The sequence below is a fragment of the Papio anubis genome, chromosome 7, assembly GCF_008728515.1.
Source record: "Papio anubis isolate 15944 chromosome 7, Panubis1.0, whole genome shotgun sequence".
Lineage (NCBI taxonomy): Eukaryota > Metazoa > Chordata > Mammalia > Primates > Cercopithecidae > Papio > Papio anubis.
The window spans coordinates 143905956-143929061 of NC_044982.1; the positions used below are offsets into that span (position 1 = coordinate 143905956).

Consider the following 23106-nt stretch of genomic DNA (forward strand, 5'->3'; position numbering starts at 1 on the left):
GCGCCCACCACCACACCTGGTTAGGATTACAGGTGCCCGCCACCATGCCTGGCTAATTTTTGTATTTTTAGTAGAGGCAAGGTTTCACCATGTTGGCCAGGCTGGTCTCAAACTCGTGGCGTCAAGTGATCCACATGTCTCAGCCTCACAAAGTGCTGGGATTACAGGCATGAGCCACTGTGCCTGGCCAATTATTACAGTCTTGGTATTTTGTATCTATTTCATGATGTACTTTTCTTGGTTTATTACTATTTATAATACATTTAATCTTATTTAATTAACTTTCTTTTATTATACTGTTATAGTGTGGTTTTTGCTAGTACAGCTTGTTTCTGAATATATATGACTTCCAGTTAAATAGTTCTCACTGTTTCTTCCTGTTCTCCAACAGAATGTCAGTGATAGATTTTTGCCTTATTCATAATGTATCCAGCACATTCTTACCTGAAACTCTTTGGGCCATTTCAGAATTCTGAATACTTCCTCAGCAGAGTCAGGGTGGGACACTGTAATCAAACACAATCTTTCTTTAAGAAATCTGTGAATATTCACAACAAGTAGTATAAATCATGCCTGTAGTCTCATGTCATTTAAAGTCATGTTTTGCCACCATGTGAGATTTGTTGCCAAACCTACAAAAATCCCAAAACCTTTCAGTTTTGGAGCTATTTGGATTTCAGAGTCTGGCATAAGGGATTTTGAACCTGTAGAAACAGTTGTAATTTAGTTGACTAGAAGAGGACAGTGGTAGGGAAACTGAAAGCAACTTTAGGCTTTTTTTTTTTTTTTTTTTTTTTTGAGACGGAGTCTCGCTCTGTCGCCCAGGCTGGAGTGCAGTGGCCGGATCTCAGCTCACTGCAAGCTCTGCCTCCTGGGTTCACACCATTCTCCGGCCTCAGCCTCCTGAGTAGCTGGGACTACAGGCGCCCGCCACCTCGCCCGGCTAGTTTTTTGTATTTCTTAATAGAGACGGGGTTTCACCGTGTTAGCCAGGATGGTCTCGATCTCCTGACCTCGTGATCCGCCCGTCTCGGCCTCCCAAAGTGCTGGGATTACAGGCTTGAGCCACCGCGCCCGGCCTTACTTTAGGCTTTTTATTCTTTGTGAGAGCAGTGCCTTAAACTTCGTGGCAGCACAGAGAATATTTTTACTCCCTACCTCTGCCTGAAAATTGAAATTTAGTTTTCCTCCTTTGTTAGAGCTAGTGTAGGTTAGGATTGTAAAGTTTTAGACTTTACAAATACAGAGAATTGTTTTTACTTCCATATAATTCTAGGCCTGACTGGTTTATGTACAGTTAACGGTTGTTTAGAACATATTATCTTTCTTTATCCTGTTCTTTTCTCAGGAAAAAAAATAGCCTGGGGCAGGTGCTGTGGCCCATGCCTGTAATCCCAGCACTTTGGGAGGCTGAGGCAGGTGGATCACACAGTCAGGAGTTCAAGACCAGCCTGGCCAAGATAATGAAACCTCGTCTCTACTAAAAATACAAAAATTAGCCGGGCATGGTGGTGGGTGCCTGTGATCGCAGCTACTTGGGAGGCTGAGGCAGAGAGTTGCTTGAACCCGGGAGATGGAGATTACGGTGAGCCAAGATTGTGCCACTGCACTCCAGCCTGGGCAACAGAGCAAGACTCCATCTCAAAAACAAACAAACAAAAATAGTCTTTGCATTTTGTGTACCATGTTGCTATATAGTATAGTAAGGTTCATTTATCTTATTATATATTTTTAGCTAAAGCCCAGTTAGTTTCAACTAAAGCATACTAGACATTTGTAGACCTCATTTCTCCAAAAGTTTCATGGAGATAAATTTTTAATTGTTACAACTGGGGATGAGGGTAATGGCAACTAGTGTGTAGAGGCCAAGATTCCTGCTAAATATCCTGATGCACAGGACAGTCTGGTTCATCCCCAACAAATAATTATCTGGCCCAAAATGTCAGTGGTATTAAGGTTGAAAATCGTACTCTAAATAGGCCTATAAATCATATATGTTATACAGAATATTATTAGACAACCTGTATTTCCTGTTAGCCTTTTAAGTTGTTGCTGTTGTTGTTGTTTTTCAGACAGAGTTTCGCTCTTGTTGCCCAGGCTAGAGTGTAATGGAGCTGTCTCAGCTCACCCTCAACCTCCGCCTCCCAGGTTCAAGCAATTTTCCTGCCTCAGCCTCCCGAGTAGCTGGGCTTACAGGCATGCACTACCATGCCTGGCTGATTTTTTGTATTTTTAGTAGAGACAGGGTTTCTCCATGTGGGTCAGGCTGGTCTCGAACTCCCAACCTCGGTGATCCACCCACCTTGGCCTCCCAAAGTGCTGGGATTACAGGTGTGAGCCACCAAGCCTGGCCAGCCTTTTAAAATCTTTTTAAAATTTCCCAATTTTATCTCTTCAATTCTTCTAAATAAGATATTTAAAAAATTAATCCTGGCCAAGTACAGTGGCTCACGCCTGTAATCCCAGCACTTTGGGAGGCCGAGGTGGTCAGATCACTTGAGGTCAGGAGTTTGAGACCAGCCTGGCGAACATGGTGAAACCCCATCTCTACTAAAAATACAAATAATTAGCTGGGCGTGGTGGTGCATGCCTGTAATCCCAGCTACTCAGGAGGCTGAGGTTTGAGAATCACTTGAACCTGGGAGGCTGAGGTTTCAGTGAGCTGTGATTGTGCCACTGCATTCCACTGCATTCCATCCTGGGTGATGGAGTGAGACTGTCTCAAAAGAAAAAAAAAATTAATCCTGCACTTTGCACTAATTTATATTGGTCTTAATGTCTCCTCCAAAATGTTGAATAAAACAATACATTTAAGAAATTGTTATTGAGGGAGAGATAAAGAGGTATTGGATTTCTTTCATTTGTTCAATAAATATTAAGTACCCACTGTATGCCAGGCACCATTGCAGGTGTTTGGGACACTTCAAGGTACAATGAATAAAAATCCCAGCCCTTATGTTGCTTGCATTCTCATGAACTTTGTCTTTATCCAAGCCTCATTTAACAAAGAGCAATCAGCTTTTGTAAAATATATTTATTTATGTAATAGGATGAGATGATGGTAGTTAATGGAAAAAGTGGATTATTTTTTACAACACTATTTTTGAATTGTAATCTAACAGTTTGAAACCAGGTCAAGGCCCAAAGTTATGAGAATGATTTCAGAAAGAAAACCAAACATCCAGACCTACACACTTAAATGTGGCTAAAATGAGACTAAAGTTATGCTAGCAATATTATCTTTGTTCAAAACATTTTCACAATTCAGTTTTTGAGGCATTTTCATATTCAGTTTGTGTACCATACAGGAAACTTGTTCACATTATATTATAGTCATACCTTGAGCATCAGTGGGAGTCATCTAAATTTTGGAATCTAATTTCTGATCTTTTTCAGGGATTGTGCAATTGATCCAACATGTGTACTCTGTATGGACTGCTTCCAGAATAGTGTTCATAAAAATCATCGTTACAAGGTATGAAAATATAACCATAAAATCTCTGAATAAGTAGGAATCTGATGACCATCTAGTCCAAATTCTTGAGTAGTAGTCACATTCCTGCTGTAACAGCTCTGATATGTGAACATAGCCATTTTAAAGAAAAGATTGAAAGAGATAAGGGATGTGTGTTGCTTTACAGAAAAGAAAAAAAGTGTAACTTTAGGGAGACTCAAGATCAGATATTATTTGATGAAGGGACCAAGATAAACCTTTAGTGGCAGAATAGTCCAAAACAACTTTTGAGAACAAGAAAACCAATAAAATTTTGAGCTCTTCGCTCTACAGTGTGTAATATGACCCTTCTTTGTGATCTCTAGCCTTTCGGTAGTTTGCCGCTAAAAAACAACTTGTAGTAAACCTCTCTATTCTTTCTCAAAAATACATACATACATACAAACATACACTTACTGTTAAAGATTGTTTTTAATAGAAATGTTTTTTTCATGTTGTTAAATGAGAAAAATGAGCCATAAAAGAGTGTATTTCTGCATCTATTTTAATCAGAAAAAAATGTACTTTTCAAATGAAGTTTGTGGAGTTATAAAAATAAAAAACTTTTGTTATACTTTTAAATGTAAAAAGCAAAATATATGAAATTATACATTGTGCTTTTTTTTAAAGAACATATTGTGTATATAATATTAACCATATTTTATTTTTATAATTTACCTATTATTGGGGTATTTATTTGGGTTTCAGTTTTTTTTAAATGATAAACTGTGTTACAATAAATACCTTTATGTGTAAATAATTTTTCTATATGTAGGATTATTTCCTTAGGATAGGTTCTCAGAAGTAGAATTACTGGATTAAAAAATATAGATCTTTAAGAGAATAAAAAGGCAAGAGATAGATTGAGCAAAAAATCTTTGCCAAACATACATCTTTAAAAAAGGCCAGTGTTAAAAATATACAAAGAACTCTTAAAATTCAAGAGTAAGAAAACCATCCCTTTAAAAAATGGACAAAATATCTGAACAGACACTTCATCAAGAATATATACAAATGGTCAGTAAACACACTAAAAGATGCTCAACATCATTTGTCATTAGGGAATTGCAAATTAAAGCAATGAGATGTTACTATGCACCTATTAGAATAGTGAAAATCCAAAGCACTGACAGCACCAAATGCTGGTGAGAATGTGGAACAACAGGAACTCTTTGGTTTTTTTGAGATGGAGTTTTGCTCTTATTGCCCGGGCTGGAGTGCAGTGTTGCTATCTCGGCTCACTGCAACCTCCGCCTCCCGGGTTCAAGCGATTCTCCTGCCTCAGCCTCCTGAGTAGCTAGGATTACAGGTGCGTGTCACCACTCCTGGCTAATTTTTGTATTTTTAGTAGACACGGGGTTTGCCTGTGTTGGTTAGGCTGGTCTTGAACTCCTGACCTCGTGATCCACCCGCCTCGGCCTCCCAAAGTGCTGGTATTACAGGTGTGAGCCACTGTGCCTGGCCAGGAACTCTTATAACTGGTGGAAATGCAATATGGTATAACTACTTCAGAAGATAATTCAACAATTTTTTACAGAAGTAAACATACTTTTATCATATGATCCAACAACAACACTTCTTGGTATTTACACAAATGAATTGAAAACTTATGTCCATACAAAAAAACTGCACACAAAATTTTTTTTTTTTTTTGAGATGGAGTCTGGCTGTGTCACCCATGCTGGTGTGCAGTGGTGCAATCTTGGCTCACTGCAACCTCTGCCTCCTGGGTTCATGCAATTCTCCTTCCTCAGCCTCCCAGGTAGCTGGGATTACAGATGTGTACCACCATGCCCAGCTAATGATTGTATTTTTAGTAGAGATGAGGTTTCACCATGTTAGGCTGGTCTCAAACTCTTGACCTCAAGTGATCCACCCGTCTCGGCCTCCCAAATTGCTGGGATTACAGGTGTGAGCCACCGTGCCTGGCCAGTGAATGTTTTATAGCAGCTTTCTTCATATTTCCTAAAATTTGGAAGCAACCAAGATGTCCTTCAATAGGTGAATGGAGAAACTGTGGTACATACATACAATGGAATATTGCTTAGTGCTATAAAGAAAGGAGCTATCAAATCATGAAAACACATGGTGGGATCTTAAGTACATATTGATAAATGAAAGCAACAGTTCTGAAAAGGCTACTTACTGTATGATTCCAACTGTATGACATTTTGGAAAAGACAAAACTGTGGAGGCAATAAAAAGATCAGTGGTTGCTAGTGGCTGGGGGATGATGGTGGAAGGGAATGATCAACCACAGCCTGTGGGTCAGATCTGACTCACTATTTTTGTATGGCCTCAAACAGCTGAGAATGTTTTTGTATTTTTAGATGGTTAGTTTTAAAAAATGTTTCATGATGCATTAAAATTATATGAAATTAAAATTTCAGTGCCTGTAAATAAAGTTTTATTGCAGCAAAGCCATGCTTATTCATTTTTGTATTATCTGTGGCTGCTTCTGCAATACAGCAGTAGCATTGAGTAATTTGACAGAGACTATGTGGCCTGCAAAACCTAAAGTGCTTATTGTTTGGTCCTTTATACAGAAAGTTTGCTGATTCTTGCTCAAATAGACGCCTCAAGAAGGGCACATGCATAGTGTTCCCTGAGTCCTGATGCGTTCAAGATCAGACCTTTATAGCTTGGCTGGAAATAATATCCTTAGTTTGCATTTTCTTTACTTCAAAGTACTACTCAGCTATTGTTTTGTTTCATATGTTGTTACTGAGAAGTCTAATGCCAGTCAGATTTTCTTTTCGTCATATCTCATCTTTTGCCTGAATGTGCTCAGGACTTTATTTATTTATTTTTTTGTACGGAGTCTCCCTCTGTTGCCCAGGCTAGAGTACAGTGGCGTGATCTCGGCTCACTGCAAGCTCCGCCTCCCGGGTTCATTCCATTCTCCTGCCTCAGCCTCCTGAGTAGCTGGGACTACAGGCGCCCATCACCATGCCCGGCTAATTTTTTGTATTTTTAGTAGAGACGGGGTTTCACCGTGTTAACCAGGATAGTCTTGATATCCTGACCCCGTGATCCGCCTGCCTTGGCCTCCCAAAGTGCTGGGATTACAGGCGTGAGCCACCTTGCCTGGCCGCCCTCAGGACTTTTATCTTTAAAGTCAAATAGTTTTGCTAGGATGTATTTTGGAGTTGATCAGTCACTCAAGAATTCATGGGCCCTTTTAGTGTACAGATTCAGGTGTTCTTTATTTCCAGAAAGTTTTCTTAGTTTATAGTCTTATTTTTAATTTATTTTTAAATTTTAATTTAATTTGATTTTTTTTTTAACTGAGACGAGGTTTTACTGTGTTGCCCAGGTTGGTCTCAAACTTCTGGGCTAAAACAGTCCTCCTGCCTTGGCCTCCCAAGGTGTTAGGATTACAGGCATGAACCGCTGTGCCTGGTCTATAGTTTTAAATGTTAGCGGTGTTCCATTGTTTTGATTTTTTTCTTCAGTGACTCCAGTTATGGTGGCTTTCTTATGTCTGTCCCCCATTTCAATGACTTTTTCTCTGATCCTACTTTTTACTTCATCTCGTTTTCATTCTCTTGTATTCCTGCTTTGCTTCAATGTCTTGTATTCCTGCTTTGCTTCAATGTTATTCATTAACTTTTCATTTGAGCCTATATTTTGGACACTTTGTAATGTGTCCAAAATATGGGTATGATTTTCTCATTTTCTTGTATTTTTTTTTTTTTTCTGAGTTCAGTTAAGTCTCATTTATTCCTACTTCTTTGTCTATTTCTGTTCTTAGTTTTTGTATTATTTACTACAGGTGCATGCCACCACACCTGGCTAATTTTTAATTTTTTTGTAGAAATGGGATCTTGCTGTATTGCTCAGGCTGATCTCAAACTCTTGGCCTCTAGTGATCCTCCCACTTCAGCCTCCGAAAAGCACTGGGATTACAGGCATGAGCCACTGTGCCTGGCCAGTTTTTCTGTTTCTGATAAAAGGTGTTTTAATCTGATTCAAGTCATAATCACCAAATGCTTGTTTGACTCTATGTAATTGAGTTTGGAGCATTGTGTTATAGTTTTCTTTAGCTTTGTGTTTGGCTTTTGGCTCTTATTTGAATTTTTTGCCCCCTCCTCTTTTAATTTTTACATGTTTATGTGAATATGGGCTGCTTTTTCCTATTCTTTCTCATTTCATGCTCAAGGGTCACAAGTGCTCTCCTCTGTCAGTTCTTCCGTTTTCTGTGCAATTTCTTTTTTTGTTGATGATATTGGTGGTGGCGATGTGAAGGGATGGGTTTGGCATGTCTTGTTTCTCTCTCATTTCTATAAAATTTTCTCTTATATCCCTTTTTCCTTCATTGCCATGTCTTTAGGGGTTTCCACTTTGTAAAAATGTATTTGATTTTCTTCCAAAAGTACTGCTTCTCTGAGGTTGCCACCTCTGGTCCTGCTCACTTTCCTGATCAATCAAGTCCCAACTCGTGTTTAGGTTTCATCCCTTAGCATTGGGCTTTCTCTTTTGGGGGTGATTTTTTTCTGTGTTTCAGAGTTTCTTCTAAGTCCTCTGTACCTCTGCACTTCTTTATGGAGTCTTTAAAGCTCCCCTCTCTTGCTGTCTGCACCCACAGGCTTGAAGGGATAGGCAATGGGAACTCTTTTGGAGTATGTCATACGAACGGTGTGGTATATTTTTTGTCTCCTAGTAAATGCTAAAAGTATGGATAATGTGTGGTTTTAGTGTTCTCTTTATTCTCTTTATGTTTTGGAGGAAGTTTGGGGGAGGATTCAAAATAAAGTTGTTGCCATCATCCTCTGCCTGAGGTAGTACACTTTAGATAATTTTTTTTCAGCAACACTGAAAGAATAAAGTTTATAAATACATTTTAGTTGCTATGGGACATTAGTGTAAATTAAAATACTTTATACATTTCTTAAGTACTATGTAAGTATCATCATAATGAGTTTTTTTTAAGTTTGTTTAATTTAAAAAAATCTTATCAAGCTGGGCGTGGTGGCTGAAGCCTGTAATCCCAGCACTTTGGGAGGCCGAGGCGGGCGGATCACCTGAGGTCGGGAGTTCGAGACCAGCCTGACCAACATAGAGAAGCCCCATCTCTACTAAAAAGACAAAATTAGCCAGTCGTGGTGACGCATGCCTGTAGTCCCAGCCACTTGGGAGGCTGAGGCAGGAGAATTGCTTGAACCCGGGAGGCAGAGGTTGCGGCGAGCCAAGATCGCACCATTGCACTCCAGCCTGGACAACAAGAGTGAAACTCCATCTCAAAAAGAAAAATCTTATCACTCAAAAATTCTAGGTGTTGTATAGATTATTTTTGTACACTTCGCAATCTATTCTTCTCCATTAGTCAAAATTTAAACAACTATGATTTAAAAATTAGAGTTATGTTTCAAAAGCGTATCCATTTTGGCAGTTCATTTTTGTTATGATGAAGTATTCAGGATTTGGAAGTTTTTGGTTTGTTGGTTTGTTTTTCAGGTAACTAATCAAAAATGGTTTTTGTTACATCCAGTTAGTATTACATTGAACTCAGTTCAGGTTGGAGTATTGGTGAGCATTTATTATTTGAGTCATCTTTATCATTCTTCATGCTTAGTAAAATGTTTGAAATCAAGACAAACTCATTTTTGCTTTATCAGATGCATACTTCTACTGGAGGAGGGTTCTGTGACTGTGGAGACACAGAGGCATGGAAAACTGGCCCTTTTTGTATAAATCATGAACCTGGAAGAGCAGGTACTATAAAAGAGGTAAGAATGCTATTGTGTTAAAAATTGTTAACTATTTTAAGTTTGCTGAAGTTAGATAAGAATAAATGTTATGTGTATAGATTCCGGTTAGAACCCTGATATTTTTATTCTCATATTTAGCTGTAAGGAGATTTTTTTTTCTAGCTCCAGAGAAGTTAAGGATTTGATAATGTCTCTAAATTAGAGAGAATGAATTTACAATGAAAAGATGAAATCGGAAAATGTTTTGTTAAGCAATCAACTTGATACATAAGAGTGCACAGGTCGGGTGCTGTGGCTCACGCCTGTAATCCCAGCACTTTGGGAGGCTAAGGCGGGTGGATCACCTGAGGTCAGGAGTTCGAGACCAGCCTGGCCAACATGGTGAAATGCTATCTCTACTAAAAATGCAAAAATTAGCCAGGTGTGGTGGCACATGCCTGTAATCCCAGCTACTCGGGGGTCTGAGGCACGAGAATCACTTGAACCTGGGAGGTGGAGGTTGCAGTGAGCCAAGATCATGCCACTGCACTCCATCCTGGGTGACAGAGTGAGACTGTATCTCAAAAATAAAAATAGTACACAGCATATAAGCCTAAATAAACAAAAGGAAGTAATTATTAATAGATGAGAGTAGCATATAGTGAATTAGTAGAGCTGATATATACAGTAATTGCTTTTCTTAAAGAACATGTCAATTAGATTAAATAGATACATCCCAGTCAAGGAAATAAAAAGTTTGAGCAAGCCCAGATATAGACAATTAGAAATGAGAATAGGGAAATAACCATAGAATCACAGATACAGAAGGAATCACAAGGATTATAAAATACTCTTTTAATGATTTTGTGCAATTACACTTGAAAATGGATTATCTTATCAGATAGTATAGAGTACAATATTTTTATTCAAAAGCAGAGAGAAAACTTGGTCAGTTACATTGAAGAAGTTCAGAAAATTGTCACAAAAAAGTACTTGCCCCAGAATGCCATGTTCAAAAGTTTTACAGATGAATTATTTCACAACTTCAAGGAATATCATTTTTGTGCTCTTTAAACTGTTGTGGATATCCCTAAAACAGCAAACACCTGTAGGGCACGTATGTTGATCTTTTAAGTACCATTCTGCTCTTAAAGCAATGACACTTGTTGTCAGAAATACCTGGTTCCAGGTCTGGGTCAGAGAAAGTATAAGCTCATGCAAAAGAACGTAGGACCCAGCTTGAAAAGGTTCACATTGACCTTACTTGGATAATTGAAGCATCAAAAGAAAAAACAATAAATAACCAATATAATTGATTGAATCACATTGACTATATAAAAATCTATGAGTTCCTAATGAAACCTAAATGAGAGCTAGATGAAGTAAAACCTGTTTGTCACAATGAGAAGTAGCTGTACTGTCAATTTCTTACTATTAAAATTGGTAAAGAGAGTGAAGTAAGCATTTATCCTGTCTTTTCAATAAGAATTGTATTTCATGGTAACCAAGTATCTCTAGTTCATTAGGAAAAGCTTTTCTTTCTGGAGAAATGCTAGCTAATAGAGAAGGAATGATAGAACTAGAAAAATCAACATTTTGTCAACCATAAGGAAATATTTGATTCAGACAAGGATGCTAAAATTCTTAAGACTTAGGTTGATGAGGAACAATATTTACTTATTTCTAAATTATTGATTATTCGCTAGTCATAAGGGGAAAAAGCAAATTTTACAACGGAGTTGTCGTACTGTCATCACCTGAAATCAGTCATTAATATTAACATCATCATTAATAAGGAAGTGATATGGCATAATAACCTTTTTTTTTTTTTTTTTTTTTTTTGGAGACATAGTCGCCCAGGCTGGAGTGTAGTGGCGTGATCTCAGCTCATTGTAACCTCCACCTCCTGGGTTCAAGCAATTCTCATGTCTCACCTTCCTAAGTAGCTGGGATTACAGGCATTCACCACCACATGCAGCTAATTTTATATTTCTAGTAGAGATGGGGTTTCATAATGTTGGCTAGGCCGATTCAAACTCATGGATTCAAATGATTCACCTGCCTCAGCCTCCCAAAGTGCTGGGATTACAGGTGTGAGCCTCCATGCCCAGCCAGCATAATAAGCTTTTCATATGATATACAATGAAGTATATAGTTTTAACATTTGAAAACCAATCAATGTAATACACCATATAAATAGAATAAAAACCACATTATCGTCTCAGTAGATGTAGCAAAAACATTTGACAAAATCCAATAGCCTTTCGTGATAAAAATATTTCAGCAAACTGAGAATAGAAGGGAACTTCCTCAACCTTTTTCATAGTTGTTCTGATAAAGGACATATGTGAAAAACTCACAGTTAATATCATAGTTAATGCTGAAACAGTGGATGTTTTCCCCTTGAAGTCAGAAACAAGACAAGGATGTCTGCTTTTGCTGTATCTGTTCAATATTGTATTGGAGGTTCTACCAAGGAATTTAGGGAAGAAAAGTAGTTAAAAGGCATCCACATTGGAAAGGGAGAAGTAAAACTAGCTCTGTTTGCAGAGGACATGATTTTGTAGACACTAGGCTATTTTATCAATTACAACCATAAAATATACACATCTTCGGCCATAAAATACACACAACTGGTGGCTCACGCCTATAATCCCAGCACTTTGGGAGACCCAGGCAGGAGGCTTATTTGAGGCCAGGAGTTAGAGACCAACCTAGGCAACAGTGATTTTGTATATGAAAAATCCTAAAGAATCCATAAAGAGTTATTTTTTATTCTATTTGTATGGTGTATTACATTGATTGATTTTTAGATGTTAAAACTATGTACTTCATTTTATATCATATAAAAAGCTTATTATGGTGGCTGGGTGCAGTGGCTCACTCCTGTAATCCCAGCACTTTGGGAGGCTGAAGTGGGTGGATCACTTGAGGCCAGGAGACTCCATCTCTACAAAAATTTAAAAATTAGCTAGGTGTGGTAGCACATGCCTGTAGTCTTATTTACTCAGGAGGCTGAGGTGGGAGGGAAATACAAGTAATTTTTGTAGCATTATCTTGTTACAAAATCTTGCAATCTTGCTGATCTTTTTACATTATTTTTTACATCCTGGCCAATACTTACTGTTTTGTGCATTTTTTGTTGTAGCCACCTAGGTAGCCGTGAAGTGGTATCTCATTGTGATTTGGGTTTGCATTCCCTAATGGCTTATGATATGAAGCATTCAAGTGGATTTTATAACTGATTGACTTGAACAAGCTTTTTATTAATGTTCTGTAATGAAAAGAACATTGCTTTTTTGTGGGAGTCAAAAGACCCAGATTTTAGTCATGTTTCTGCTCTTTATAAGCTCTGTGATCTTAGATGAGTTCCTTATCTTTTTTTTTTATGGTTAAGCACATGACATTAAATTTATCATCTTAACTGTTTTTAAGAGTATAGTTCAGTAGTGTAGATATAGAGTTCAGTAGTGTTAAGTATATTCACTTTGTAGTGTAACAGATCTTAAGAACTTTTTCATCTTGTGACACTGAAACTCTATACCCACTAAACAACCTTCTGCCTACCCCCAGCCCTTGGCAACCACCTTTCTATCTTCTGCTTCTATAATTATGACTACTTTAGATACTTCATATGAGCAGAATCATACGGTATTTGTCCCTCTGTGACTGGCTGGGTTCCATTTCTTTTCGATGTCATTAATACCTGTTCTGCCTTAAAGAGTAGCCAGGAGGATCTGGGGAAACAAGTTGTGAGAAAAGTCTTGGTAAGCTATAAGGGATAAACAATTGTTATGTGATATCATCATAATTAGCTACTCAGAAAGGCAGGTAGGAACATTTGTAAGAGAGTATTTCACTAATGGGGAGACTCCATGGTTCTGCCTCCTTTTTGTCATCAGTAACACCAACTCGGCCACAAGGGGTTAAGCTAACCTGATCTAAATATATAGCAACCCTGTTGAGCTCAGCCTGAATTCATTCCTGGAAGATGTTGTAATGAATTCAGCAAAGTGATTATTTTAGCTTAACATTACCTTCCTTATCCATTTATTTGTATGCAATCTTGACCAGTATGTTTTTCTGTGCTTTTTTATAGAATTCACGCTGCCCGTTGAATGAAGAGGTAATTGCCCAAGCCAGGAAAATATTCCCTTCAGTGATAAAATACGTTGTAGAAATGACTATATGGGAAGAGGAAAAAGAACTGCCTCCTGAACTCCAGATAAGGTGGGGCAAACTGTCAAACGAAACGGGTTTTAGTGATGGTTATTTGTATTGTAAAATGTGTGTTTGATAATTGTTTTTGTTATTTACTGCCTAATTATTGTTAGGAAAAATTCTTAGTGACATATCTCTTGGGAATATTTCAGAACGTCCGTTTGTATGATATACTTTGCTAGGCACCATCCAGAAGCTAAGCCAAAAGAATAGTCTATCAGGAGCTTTGAATTTCTAGGAAAAAAATATCAACATTTTTGGGGTCTTGTTCTAAATGGTTTATAAGGACCTAGCAGCCTCTCATCGCACTAGGTAAATAAATTGCCCAGTTTGATCCTGGCCTGGACTAATGTCCAGTTTCCTCAGGAGGTTTGTGAACAAACTTTGAAACAGTGTATCTCCCTGTAGCCCAGGTTTTTAGCTCTTGTCCTGATCAAGAAAAGTTTGATAGGAATGAGGAAATGGCCCTTTCCCCTGTGCTTTGGTATCTAGAATTATTGAAATTATAGGGATGTAATTTTTTTTTTTTTTTTTAAGCTAAAACTCGGGGCCGGGCGGGGTGGCTCAAGCCTGTAATCCCAGCACTTTGGGAGGCCGAGGCGGGTGGATCACGAGGTCAGGAGATCGAGACTATCCTGGCTAACATGGTGAAACCCCGTCTCTACTAAAAATACAAAAAACTAGCCGGGCGTGGTGGCGGGCGCCTGTAGTCTCAGCTACTTGGGAGGCTGAGGCGGGAGAATGGCGTGAACCCGGGAGGCGGAGCTTGCAGTGAGCCGAGATCACGCCACTGCACTCCAGCCTGGGAGACACAGCGAGACTCCGTCTCAAAAAGAAAAAAAAAAAAAAAAACTCGGCAGTTTCTGGTAGCCATAAGTCTTCCAGTGACAGTAATATTTGCTCTTAACTTACAAATGCAATAAAGGAATTCTGGATCTGATATGAAGATAACTTTCAGCTGTGTGAGAGTTTTTCTACCTGTGTAATATTAGGATTTTCACATAATTGCAGCACAAATCTAAATAGTCATTCTTTGAGTTTACTATTTTTGTTTGTTTTGTTTTAAAGGGAGAAAGAAGTAAGAATTCTAATTAATAGAGAGATTAAATATACTATTAAATGTACTATTTTGACTTATTAGGCCAAAAACCAGTTGTGGAAATAAATGTTATGACAAACTGTATCCACAAATATGTTAATTTCCAACAGGTGTTAATGTCAGTTAAACCTTATAAGTCACTTTATGTTGATAAACATAATATGAGCCATCTGCCCGTCAAAAAAAGGAGGATTTCTTGAGTGTCATTGTATATGTGAGTAGCACGGGTCCTTGGGTTCACGCATCTGAGTTTGGGTTCACGCATCTGAGTTCTAGGCCCTCTCACTGCCTATTGGAATTGTGACCATGACACACATGACTTTTAACCCCTTTAGGTCTCTGTTCTCTAAAATGAACGAGGGCTGAGAAAATATGCCCCTCAGAGTTTTGAGAATCAATTGAGTGTATTGTAAAAGTATGTTATATATTGTTTAAAACTGGGAACATAGGCCAGGCACAGTGGCTCACGCCTGTAATCCCAGCACTTTGGGAGGCTGAGGTGGGCGGATCATGAGGTCAGGAGATCGAGACCATCTTGGCTAGCATGGTGAAACCCTGTCTCTACTAAAAATATAAAAATTAGCTGGGCATGGTGGCGGGCGCCTGTGGTCCCAGCTGCTTGGGAGGCTGAGGCAGGAGAATGGCATGAACCCAGGAGGCAGAGCTTGCAGTGAACTGAGATGGCGCCACTGCACTCCAGCCTGGGCGACAGAGCGAGACTCAGTCTCAAAAAACAAAACAAAACAAAACAAAACCTGAACATATATGTAGCCCATGTCAGCTGTTTTTACTATCTTGTGAAATCCTCATAACACTCTTAAATGTAGATATTGTGTTCCATTTGGAGATGAAAAAGCACTGTCATCTCAGCAAGATTAAAAGATTAGATGGCCTGTCTAAGGTCCTGTTGCCAAATGGCAGTGCTGGTGCTTAAGTATACTGTATACTTTTTAAAACTTTAACTTAAATGTACATTAATACCAGTATCACTTAAATAGAAGGTAAAAAAAAAAAAAAAAATTCAATAAAGTCTGTTTTTTATTACTTGCTTCAAGGTTCTGAGCCTGAGGCCTGTCTCCTTTTGTCAGAATAGGAGATAAGCAAGAGTTAAGGGTAGTATTAAAAATGTACAGTCAGGCCGAGACAGGCGGATCACCTGAGGTCAGGAGTTCAAGACCAGCTTGGCCAACATGGTAAAACTTTGTTTCTACTAAAAATGCGAAAATTAGCCAGGTGTGGTGGTGGGCGCCTGTAATCCCAGCTACTCCGGAGGCTGAGACAGGAGAATCACTTAAACCCAGGAGATGGAGATTGCGGTGAGCTGAGATCACACCACTGTACTCCAGTCTGGGTGACAAAGTGAGATTCCATCTCAAAAAAACAAAAAAACCCCAAAACATACAGTCACTAAACTGAAACTTTTGAAGGTAATATGAAAAATAGGGGGAAAAACATGGAAAAGGAAATACCTTTATCAGGGTTTTAAAAAGTGATGGCACTATACCACTTAAAATCAAATTCTGGGCCGGGCATGGTGGCTCACACCTGTAATCCTGGCACTTTGGGAGGTCGAAGCAGGCGAATTACTTGAGCTCAGGAGTTTGCAACCAGCCTGGAGAACGTGGTGAAGCATCTCTACAAAAAATACAAAAGTTAGCTGGGCGTGGTGACACGTGCCTGCAGTCTCAGATACTTAGGAGGCTGAGGTGGGAGTATCGCTTGAGCCTGGGAGGGAGCGGTTGCAGTGAGTCAAGGTTGCGTCACTGCACTCCAGCCTGGGTGACGGAGTGAGACCCTGTTTCAAAAAAAACCCAAATTCTATATTACTTTTATGGTGTTACTTTTCTACAGGTAGGAAACTACACAGCTGTTACATATTAATTTTGTCTTTTTTTTTTAACTTTTCCTTTGTTTATTTGATTAGTATCTAAATATGTGTGTTATTTTTTTTTTTTCTAACAGGGAGAAAAATGAAAGATACTATTGTGTCCTTTTCAATGATGAACACCATTCATATGACCATGTCATATACAGCCTACAAAGAGCTCTTGACTGTGAGCTCGCAGAGGCCCAATTGCATACCACTGCCATAGACAAAGAGGTTTGTGGTCTCCTTTTGAATTACGTTTCTGTTTTCTAAAAGCTTCCTGGCAGCCAGGTGTTGACTGAAGCCCTTGCTCAGTATTGTGTTAGGTCTGACCATCCTCTCCATTTATTCTTGGCACACTGGTAGCTCATTCTGAGTACATAAGAATTCTGGTTAGTGGCCAGGCGCGGTGGCTCACACCTGTAATCAGCACTTTGGGAGGCCAAGGCACGCGGATCATGAGGTCAGGAGATTGAGGCCATCCTGGCTAACATGGTGAAACCGCATCTCTACTAAAAATACAAACAATTAGCCCAGCGTGGTGGCGGGCACCTATAGTCCCAGCTACTTGGGAGGCTGAGGCAGAAGAATGGAGTGAACCCAGGAGGCGGAACTTGCAGTGAGCCGAGATCATGCCGCTGCACTCCAGCCTGGGCGACAGAGCGAGACTCTGTCTCAGAAAGAAAAAAAAAGAGTTCTGGTTAGAATGGCACTCTTGAAAGTTTAATGTTCACATGAATAGATCGTATTAAAAATGCAGATTCTAGGGGTCAGGTGCTGTGGCCCATGCCTGTACTTGTAGCACTTTGGGAGGCTGAGGTAGCAGGATCGCTTGAGGCCAGGAGTTTGAGACCAGCCCGGCCAACATAGCGAGACTCTGTCTCTACAGAAAAACTGAGACAAAACAAAATGTAAATTCTTATTTGCTATGGGGTATGCAGTTCAGTTCTTCATTTCTAACAGGTTCCCAGGTGATTTCTAGTAGGTTTGCTATTGGGTATGCAGTTCTTCATTTCTAACAAGTTCCTAGGTGATTTTGATACTTCCAGTGCAAGGACCACATTTTGGTCAGCCTATGTTTTCTCCAACATTTCTCTTGTATATAAATAAGTTTCTGTTTGCTCAGAGGCTAAAAAGATCAGTTATTTACTGATATGACCAGCATATAAATGTGAACTGTGTTTTCTTCTGAGTTCTGGATGACCTCATAAGTTACATATAGTCAAGTGGAGGTGATAAATGTATGTTAATCATTACTGGTCTCAGATTGACTGTGTTTCCAGATTCTTTATAATTTGATACAACTCTAAAGTATTTTAAAAAGTGTGTTCTACTCTTTGGCTGATAGATTCCTGAAATTAGGTTTATTGTAAGGAAGTGAAGAACATGAGTATGAGTGAGTTTTAAGAGGAATGGTTGAAAGCTATATTTATTTACAGTTAAGAAGATTGAGAAAAAGAGAGATAGGTAAGGCAGTCCTTAAAGAACCCAAGAAAGATGAAGATTTAGCAGGCAAAAGAAAAGGAAGAGAATAAGCATTCCTATACACCAACAGCAGGCAAGCAGAGAGCCAAATCATGAATGAACTCCCATTCACAATTGCTACAGAGAGAATAAAATACCTACGAATACAGCTAACAAGAGAAGTGAAGGACCTCTTCAAGGGGAACTACAAACCCCTGCTCAACAGGACACGAACAAATGGGAAAAAACATTCCATCTTCATAGATGGGAAGAATCACCGTTGTGAAAATGACCATACTGCCCAAAGTAATTTATAAGTTCAATGTTATTCCCATTAAACTACCATTAATGTTCTTCACAGAATTAGAAAAAACTACTTAAAAATTCAAATGGAACCAAAAAAGAGCCTAAATAGCCAATACAATCCTAAGCAAAAATGAAAAAGCTGGAGACATCATGCTACCCTACTTTATACTACTAGTCTATAGTAACCAAAACAACATGGTACTGCTACAAAAACAGACACATAGACCAATGGAACAGAATAGAGAACTCAGAAATAAGACCACACACCTAGAACCATCTGATTATTGACAAACATGACAAAAACGAGCAATGGGGAAAGGATTCCCTATTCAATAAATGGTGCTAGGATAACTGGCTAGCCATATGCAGAAAATTGAAACTGGACCCCTTCCCTATACCTTATACAAAAATTAACTCAAGATAGATTAAAGACTTAAATGTAAAACCCCAAGCTATAAACCCTAGAAAAAAATCTAGGCAGTACCATTCGGGACATAGGCATGGGCAAAGATTTCATGACAAAAACACCAAAAGCAATTGCAACAAAAGCAAAAATTGACAAATAGGTCTAATTAAACCAAACAGCTTCTGCACGGCAAAAGAAACTATCATCAGAGTGAACAACCTACAGAATAAGAGAACATTTTTGCAATCTGTCCATCTGATGAAGGTTTATTACCCAGTCTACAAAGAACTTAAACAAATTTGCGAGAAAAAAACCAACAGCCTCACCAAAAAGTAGGCAAAAGACATGAACAGACACTTCTCAAAAGAAGACATACATGCAGGCAGCAAACATGAATAAAAGCTCAACATCATGGATCATTAGAGAAATGCAGCCATAAAAAGGAACAAGATCATGTCTTTTGCAGGGCTGTGGATGGAGCTGGAATCTGTTATCCTCAGCAAACTAACTCAGGAAAAGTAAACCAAACATGCATGCTCTCACTTATAGTGGAGCTGAATGATGAGAACACATGGCCACTTGATGGGGAGCAACACACACTGGGGCCTGTCAGGGAGATCGAGGCGGGAGAGAGTATCAGGAAGAATTGCTAATGGATCCTGGACTAAATACCTAGGTGATGGGTTGATCTCTGCAGCAGACAACCATGGCACATGTTTACCTACGTAACAAACCTGCACACCCTGCACATGGACCCTGGAAATTAAAAGTTGAAGAAAAAAAGGTAAGGAAGAGAATAGGAAAGGAGAACCAATCAGAGGAAGAAAGAGAAAAGTGGGCAAAGAAAGAAAAGGCAAAAACAATAGAGATAGGAAAAGAAGACAGAAAATAATAGAAGACAGTGAAATGGGGTATATAGCAAACATTTTTTAGTCCTTCAGAATGATACCGGGTTTAGTCAGATGTCAACACCTGTATCACTATTGCTATGCTGTAGTTATAGGTCATAGAAGGAACTTTAAAGGTTAATCAGGCTTATGATTTTCAACTACAGTACTAGTTGTACAAAGTAAAATCTACTTGGGATGTTAGATTTTCACAACAATTATTAAATATATATTTATACCCTGTCTCATTCAGAAAACACTAGCTGGCTGTAATCACAAAGACCTTAAAAGACAATCTTTAAATATCCTTCTTAGGAGAAAAATGGAGCCTTTTGTTTTTCTCCTGGTAGGACCCTGTTTGATGGTAAAGTGGTAAGATAGGGCCGGGTGTGGTGGCTCACGCTTGTAATTCCAGTACTTGGGGAGGCTTAGGCAGGCTGATCACCTGAGGTCAGGAGACTAGTCTTGCCAACATGGTGAAACACCATCTCTACTAAAAATACAAAATTAGCTGGGCGTAGTGGCACATGCCTGTAATCCCAGCTACTTAGGAGGCTGAGGCAGGAGAATTGCTTGAACCTGGGAGGGGGAGGTTGCAGTGAACTGAGATTGCACCACTGCACTCCAGCCTGGGCAACAGAGCGAGATTCTGTCTCAAAAAAAAAAAAAAGATGTAAGATAGGAAATAGTGAAAAACCAGTGAAATTGGCCATCCTTATATTGAGAGCACAATATCGCTGGTCCTCTAACTTGTGCTTTTAGCACTTAGAAAGTTTGTTTCTCTGACTGCTTTGCTTGTTGGACAACTCTGATTCTTAGAAAACTTTTTTTTGTTTTCAGCCAAAATCTGTCTCCATGTGTTTTCCGACTAATTTCTTATAGAACAAACCAGAAAAGCTCTTCTTTTGCTTTCAGATGACAACCCATCGAATAGTTTTAGAAAACTGTTATGTTTGTTTTCTTCTGTTTTCTTCAGCTGTCCTATGATAATAACCTCATACTGATCAAACTCTATTTCCTTCTCTCAACCTCCTCCCCCGGGTAAATAATAGTTTATCAAAGATTTTCTTAAAATATATAAAACAGTCTGTTTTACAAACCCTTAAAGATACACACTTTTAGTGAACTCTAAGTGAGTTCACTAAACATTTATTAAAGCTCTTTGAGGAAATACCAAGATGAATTAGATAGAATCTGCCTTCAAAGAATTATTCTCTACTGTTCTTAAGAAAGAAACAGTCATTCAAAGGCCGGGCACGGTGGCCCACACCTGTAATCCCAGCAGTTTGGGAGGCTGAGCGGGCGGATCTCCTGAGGTCAGGAGTTCTTGACCAGCCTGACCAACATGGAGAAACCCTGTCTCTACTAGAAATACAAAATTAGCCAGGTGTGGTAGTGCATGCCTGTAATTCCAGCGACTGGGGAGACTGAGGCGGGAGAAACACTTGAACCCAGGAGGTGGAGGTTGCAAGAGCCGAGATCATTCCATTGCACTCCAGCCTGGGCAACAATGAACAAAATTCCATCTCAAAAAATATTAATAAAAGAAAGAAACAGGCATTCAAGAAAAAATTTAAAGACGTAATGGTGCTCTTTTTAAGTTCATATTTTTAAAAAAATAATTTTTTTTTTAAGAGACAGGGTCTCACTATGTTGCCCACACTTGTCTTGAACTCCTGGGCTCAGGTGATTTGCCCGCCTTGGCCTTCCAAAGTGCTGGGATTACAGGTGTGAGCCACTGCACCCGGCTCCTGGGTCACATTTTTGCCGTCTTATGTACAAGGTTAATATTGCAGATTATAAGAGAAAATCTTGGTAGATAATAAGGTCTATTATTGTGGTAGGATTACTGTGAGCTGTCATGATCTTAGGACTCTGAAAAGATACATATCGGTAGGATAAACTGGTGTCCCAGGAGAATTGACTTGCGAAAGCGTGGGGCTGTGCTTTGTCGGTTTTCATATGGAATGGAAAGATCTGTGTCTCCCAGTGTTTGCCCTATCTCCTCCTAGCATTTCTTCCTGTTACTGCTCTCCTCTGCAGTCAAAGTGGAGAAGGCCTGTAGCTACAGCTAATCTATCTACTGATAGGTTGTCTTGTTTTGGGATCCCAAGACTCTATAAGGTGATGGTGATTGCAAGAAAAGCTTTTTAATAAATGATTATTCAAAAAGTAAAATAGGACATGAGATAATATTGTACATCCAATTAAGGTGAAAAATGTACTCTTTGGCTAGAAGAAACTGTGTTGCAGTTAGTCTGTTTTATAAATCCTTAAAGATACACACTTGTAGTTCTGTGCTTTCAGCTATAGTGTGAGGATAAAGGTAACCTATTAGAAATCACTTGGAAAGAATTTTTTTTTTTCGGAGTAGACATGCCAACCCAAGCCTAGGAAATCAGAATTGGGAGTGTGGGGAAGAGAATAGGAAAGAAATGCCCGTCTCTTTTGAAAACACTGCCTCCCTTCAGTTGATCTACTCCCACCCGTGTATTTTTTGATCATTAAGAAAGGTTATTTTTGTTGGATTCCTGCAGTCCCAACTACTTAGGAGGCTGAGCCTGGGAGTTCAAGGCTGTAGTGAGCTTTGATCACACCACTGCCTTCCAGCCTGAACAACAGAGTGAGACCCCATCTCCAGTCAATCAATAAAAATTTTAATGGTGGTAAAATCTACATAACATAAAATTTATCATTTTAATCTTTTTCTAGATGTACCATATACTAGTATTAACTATCTTGTCATGCAACAGATCTCTAGAACTTTTCTGTCTTGCAAAACTGAAACTTTATATCCATTGAACAATTCCCCCTTTTCCCCTCCCTCTATCCCCTGGCAACCACCAATTCTACTTTCTAAGAGCTTGACTATTTTAGATATCTCATACAAGTGAGATCATGCAGTATTTGTCTGTTTGTGACTGGTTTATTTCACTTAACATATATGTCCTCAAAGTTTATCCATATTTTATCAACTATATGACATGTATATGTATATGGTATATGTGGTGTGTGTATATATATGTATATATGTGTATACACATATGTACAGTATTGTACTGTATACAGTATATATACACACACACACCCCATATTTTGTTTGCCTGTTCATCTTGTCAGTGGACACTTGGGTTTCTTCCACCTTCTGCTATTGTGAATAATGCTCTTATGAACATGGATCCACAAAAGTCCATTCAAGTCTTTGCTTTCGGTTCTTTTGGGTACATGCCCACAAGTGGAATTGCTGGATCATATGGGAATTCTATTTCTAATTTCTTGAGGAACCACCATATTGTTTTCTGTAGCAGCTGCCCCATTTTGTGTATTCTCCAACAATGCACAAGGGCTTCTCCACATCCTTGTCAATACTTTTTTCCCTAGGTTATTGGGGTACAGGTGGTATTTGGTTATATGAGCAAGTTCTTTAGTGGTGATTTGTGAGATTTTTGATGCACCCATCACCCCAGCAGTATACACTGCATCCTATTTGTAGTCTTTTGTCCCTCTTCCCCCACCCACCCTTCCCTCAAAGTACCCAAAGTCCATTGTATCATTCTTATGCCTTTGAGTCCTCATAGCTTAGCTCCCACATATCAGTGAGAACATATAATGTCTGGTTTTCCATTCCTGATTTACTTCACTTAGAATAGTAGTCTCCAGTCTCACCCAGGTT

The 23106-nt window shown here is 39.0% G+C and overlaps 1 protein-coding gene across 5 annotated transcripts in view; it reads left to right on the forward strand.

Moving 5' to 3' along the window:
• The window catches only part of UBR1 (ubiquitin protein ligase E3 component n-recognin 1), a 155681-nt gene that overhangs the window by 20242 nt on the left and 112333 nt on the right, over positions 1-23106 (forward strand). For all 5 annotated transcript variants that reach the window (XR_002523040.2, XR_002523041.2, XM_017960573.3 and 2 more), the window contains 4 exons: positions 3397-3475; positions 9112-9222; positions 13283-13413; positions 16466-16604. Coding sequence is in view for 3 of the 5 variants with exons in the window: in XM_017960573.3 (XP_017816062.2) it covers positions 3397-3475; positions 9112-9222; positions 13283-13413; positions 16466-16604 (460 nt within the window). In the remaining 2 variants the exon portion in view is untranslated. The remainder of the gene's footprint in view (positions 1-3396; positions 3476-9111; positions 9223-13282; positions 13414-16465; positions 16605-23106) is intronic.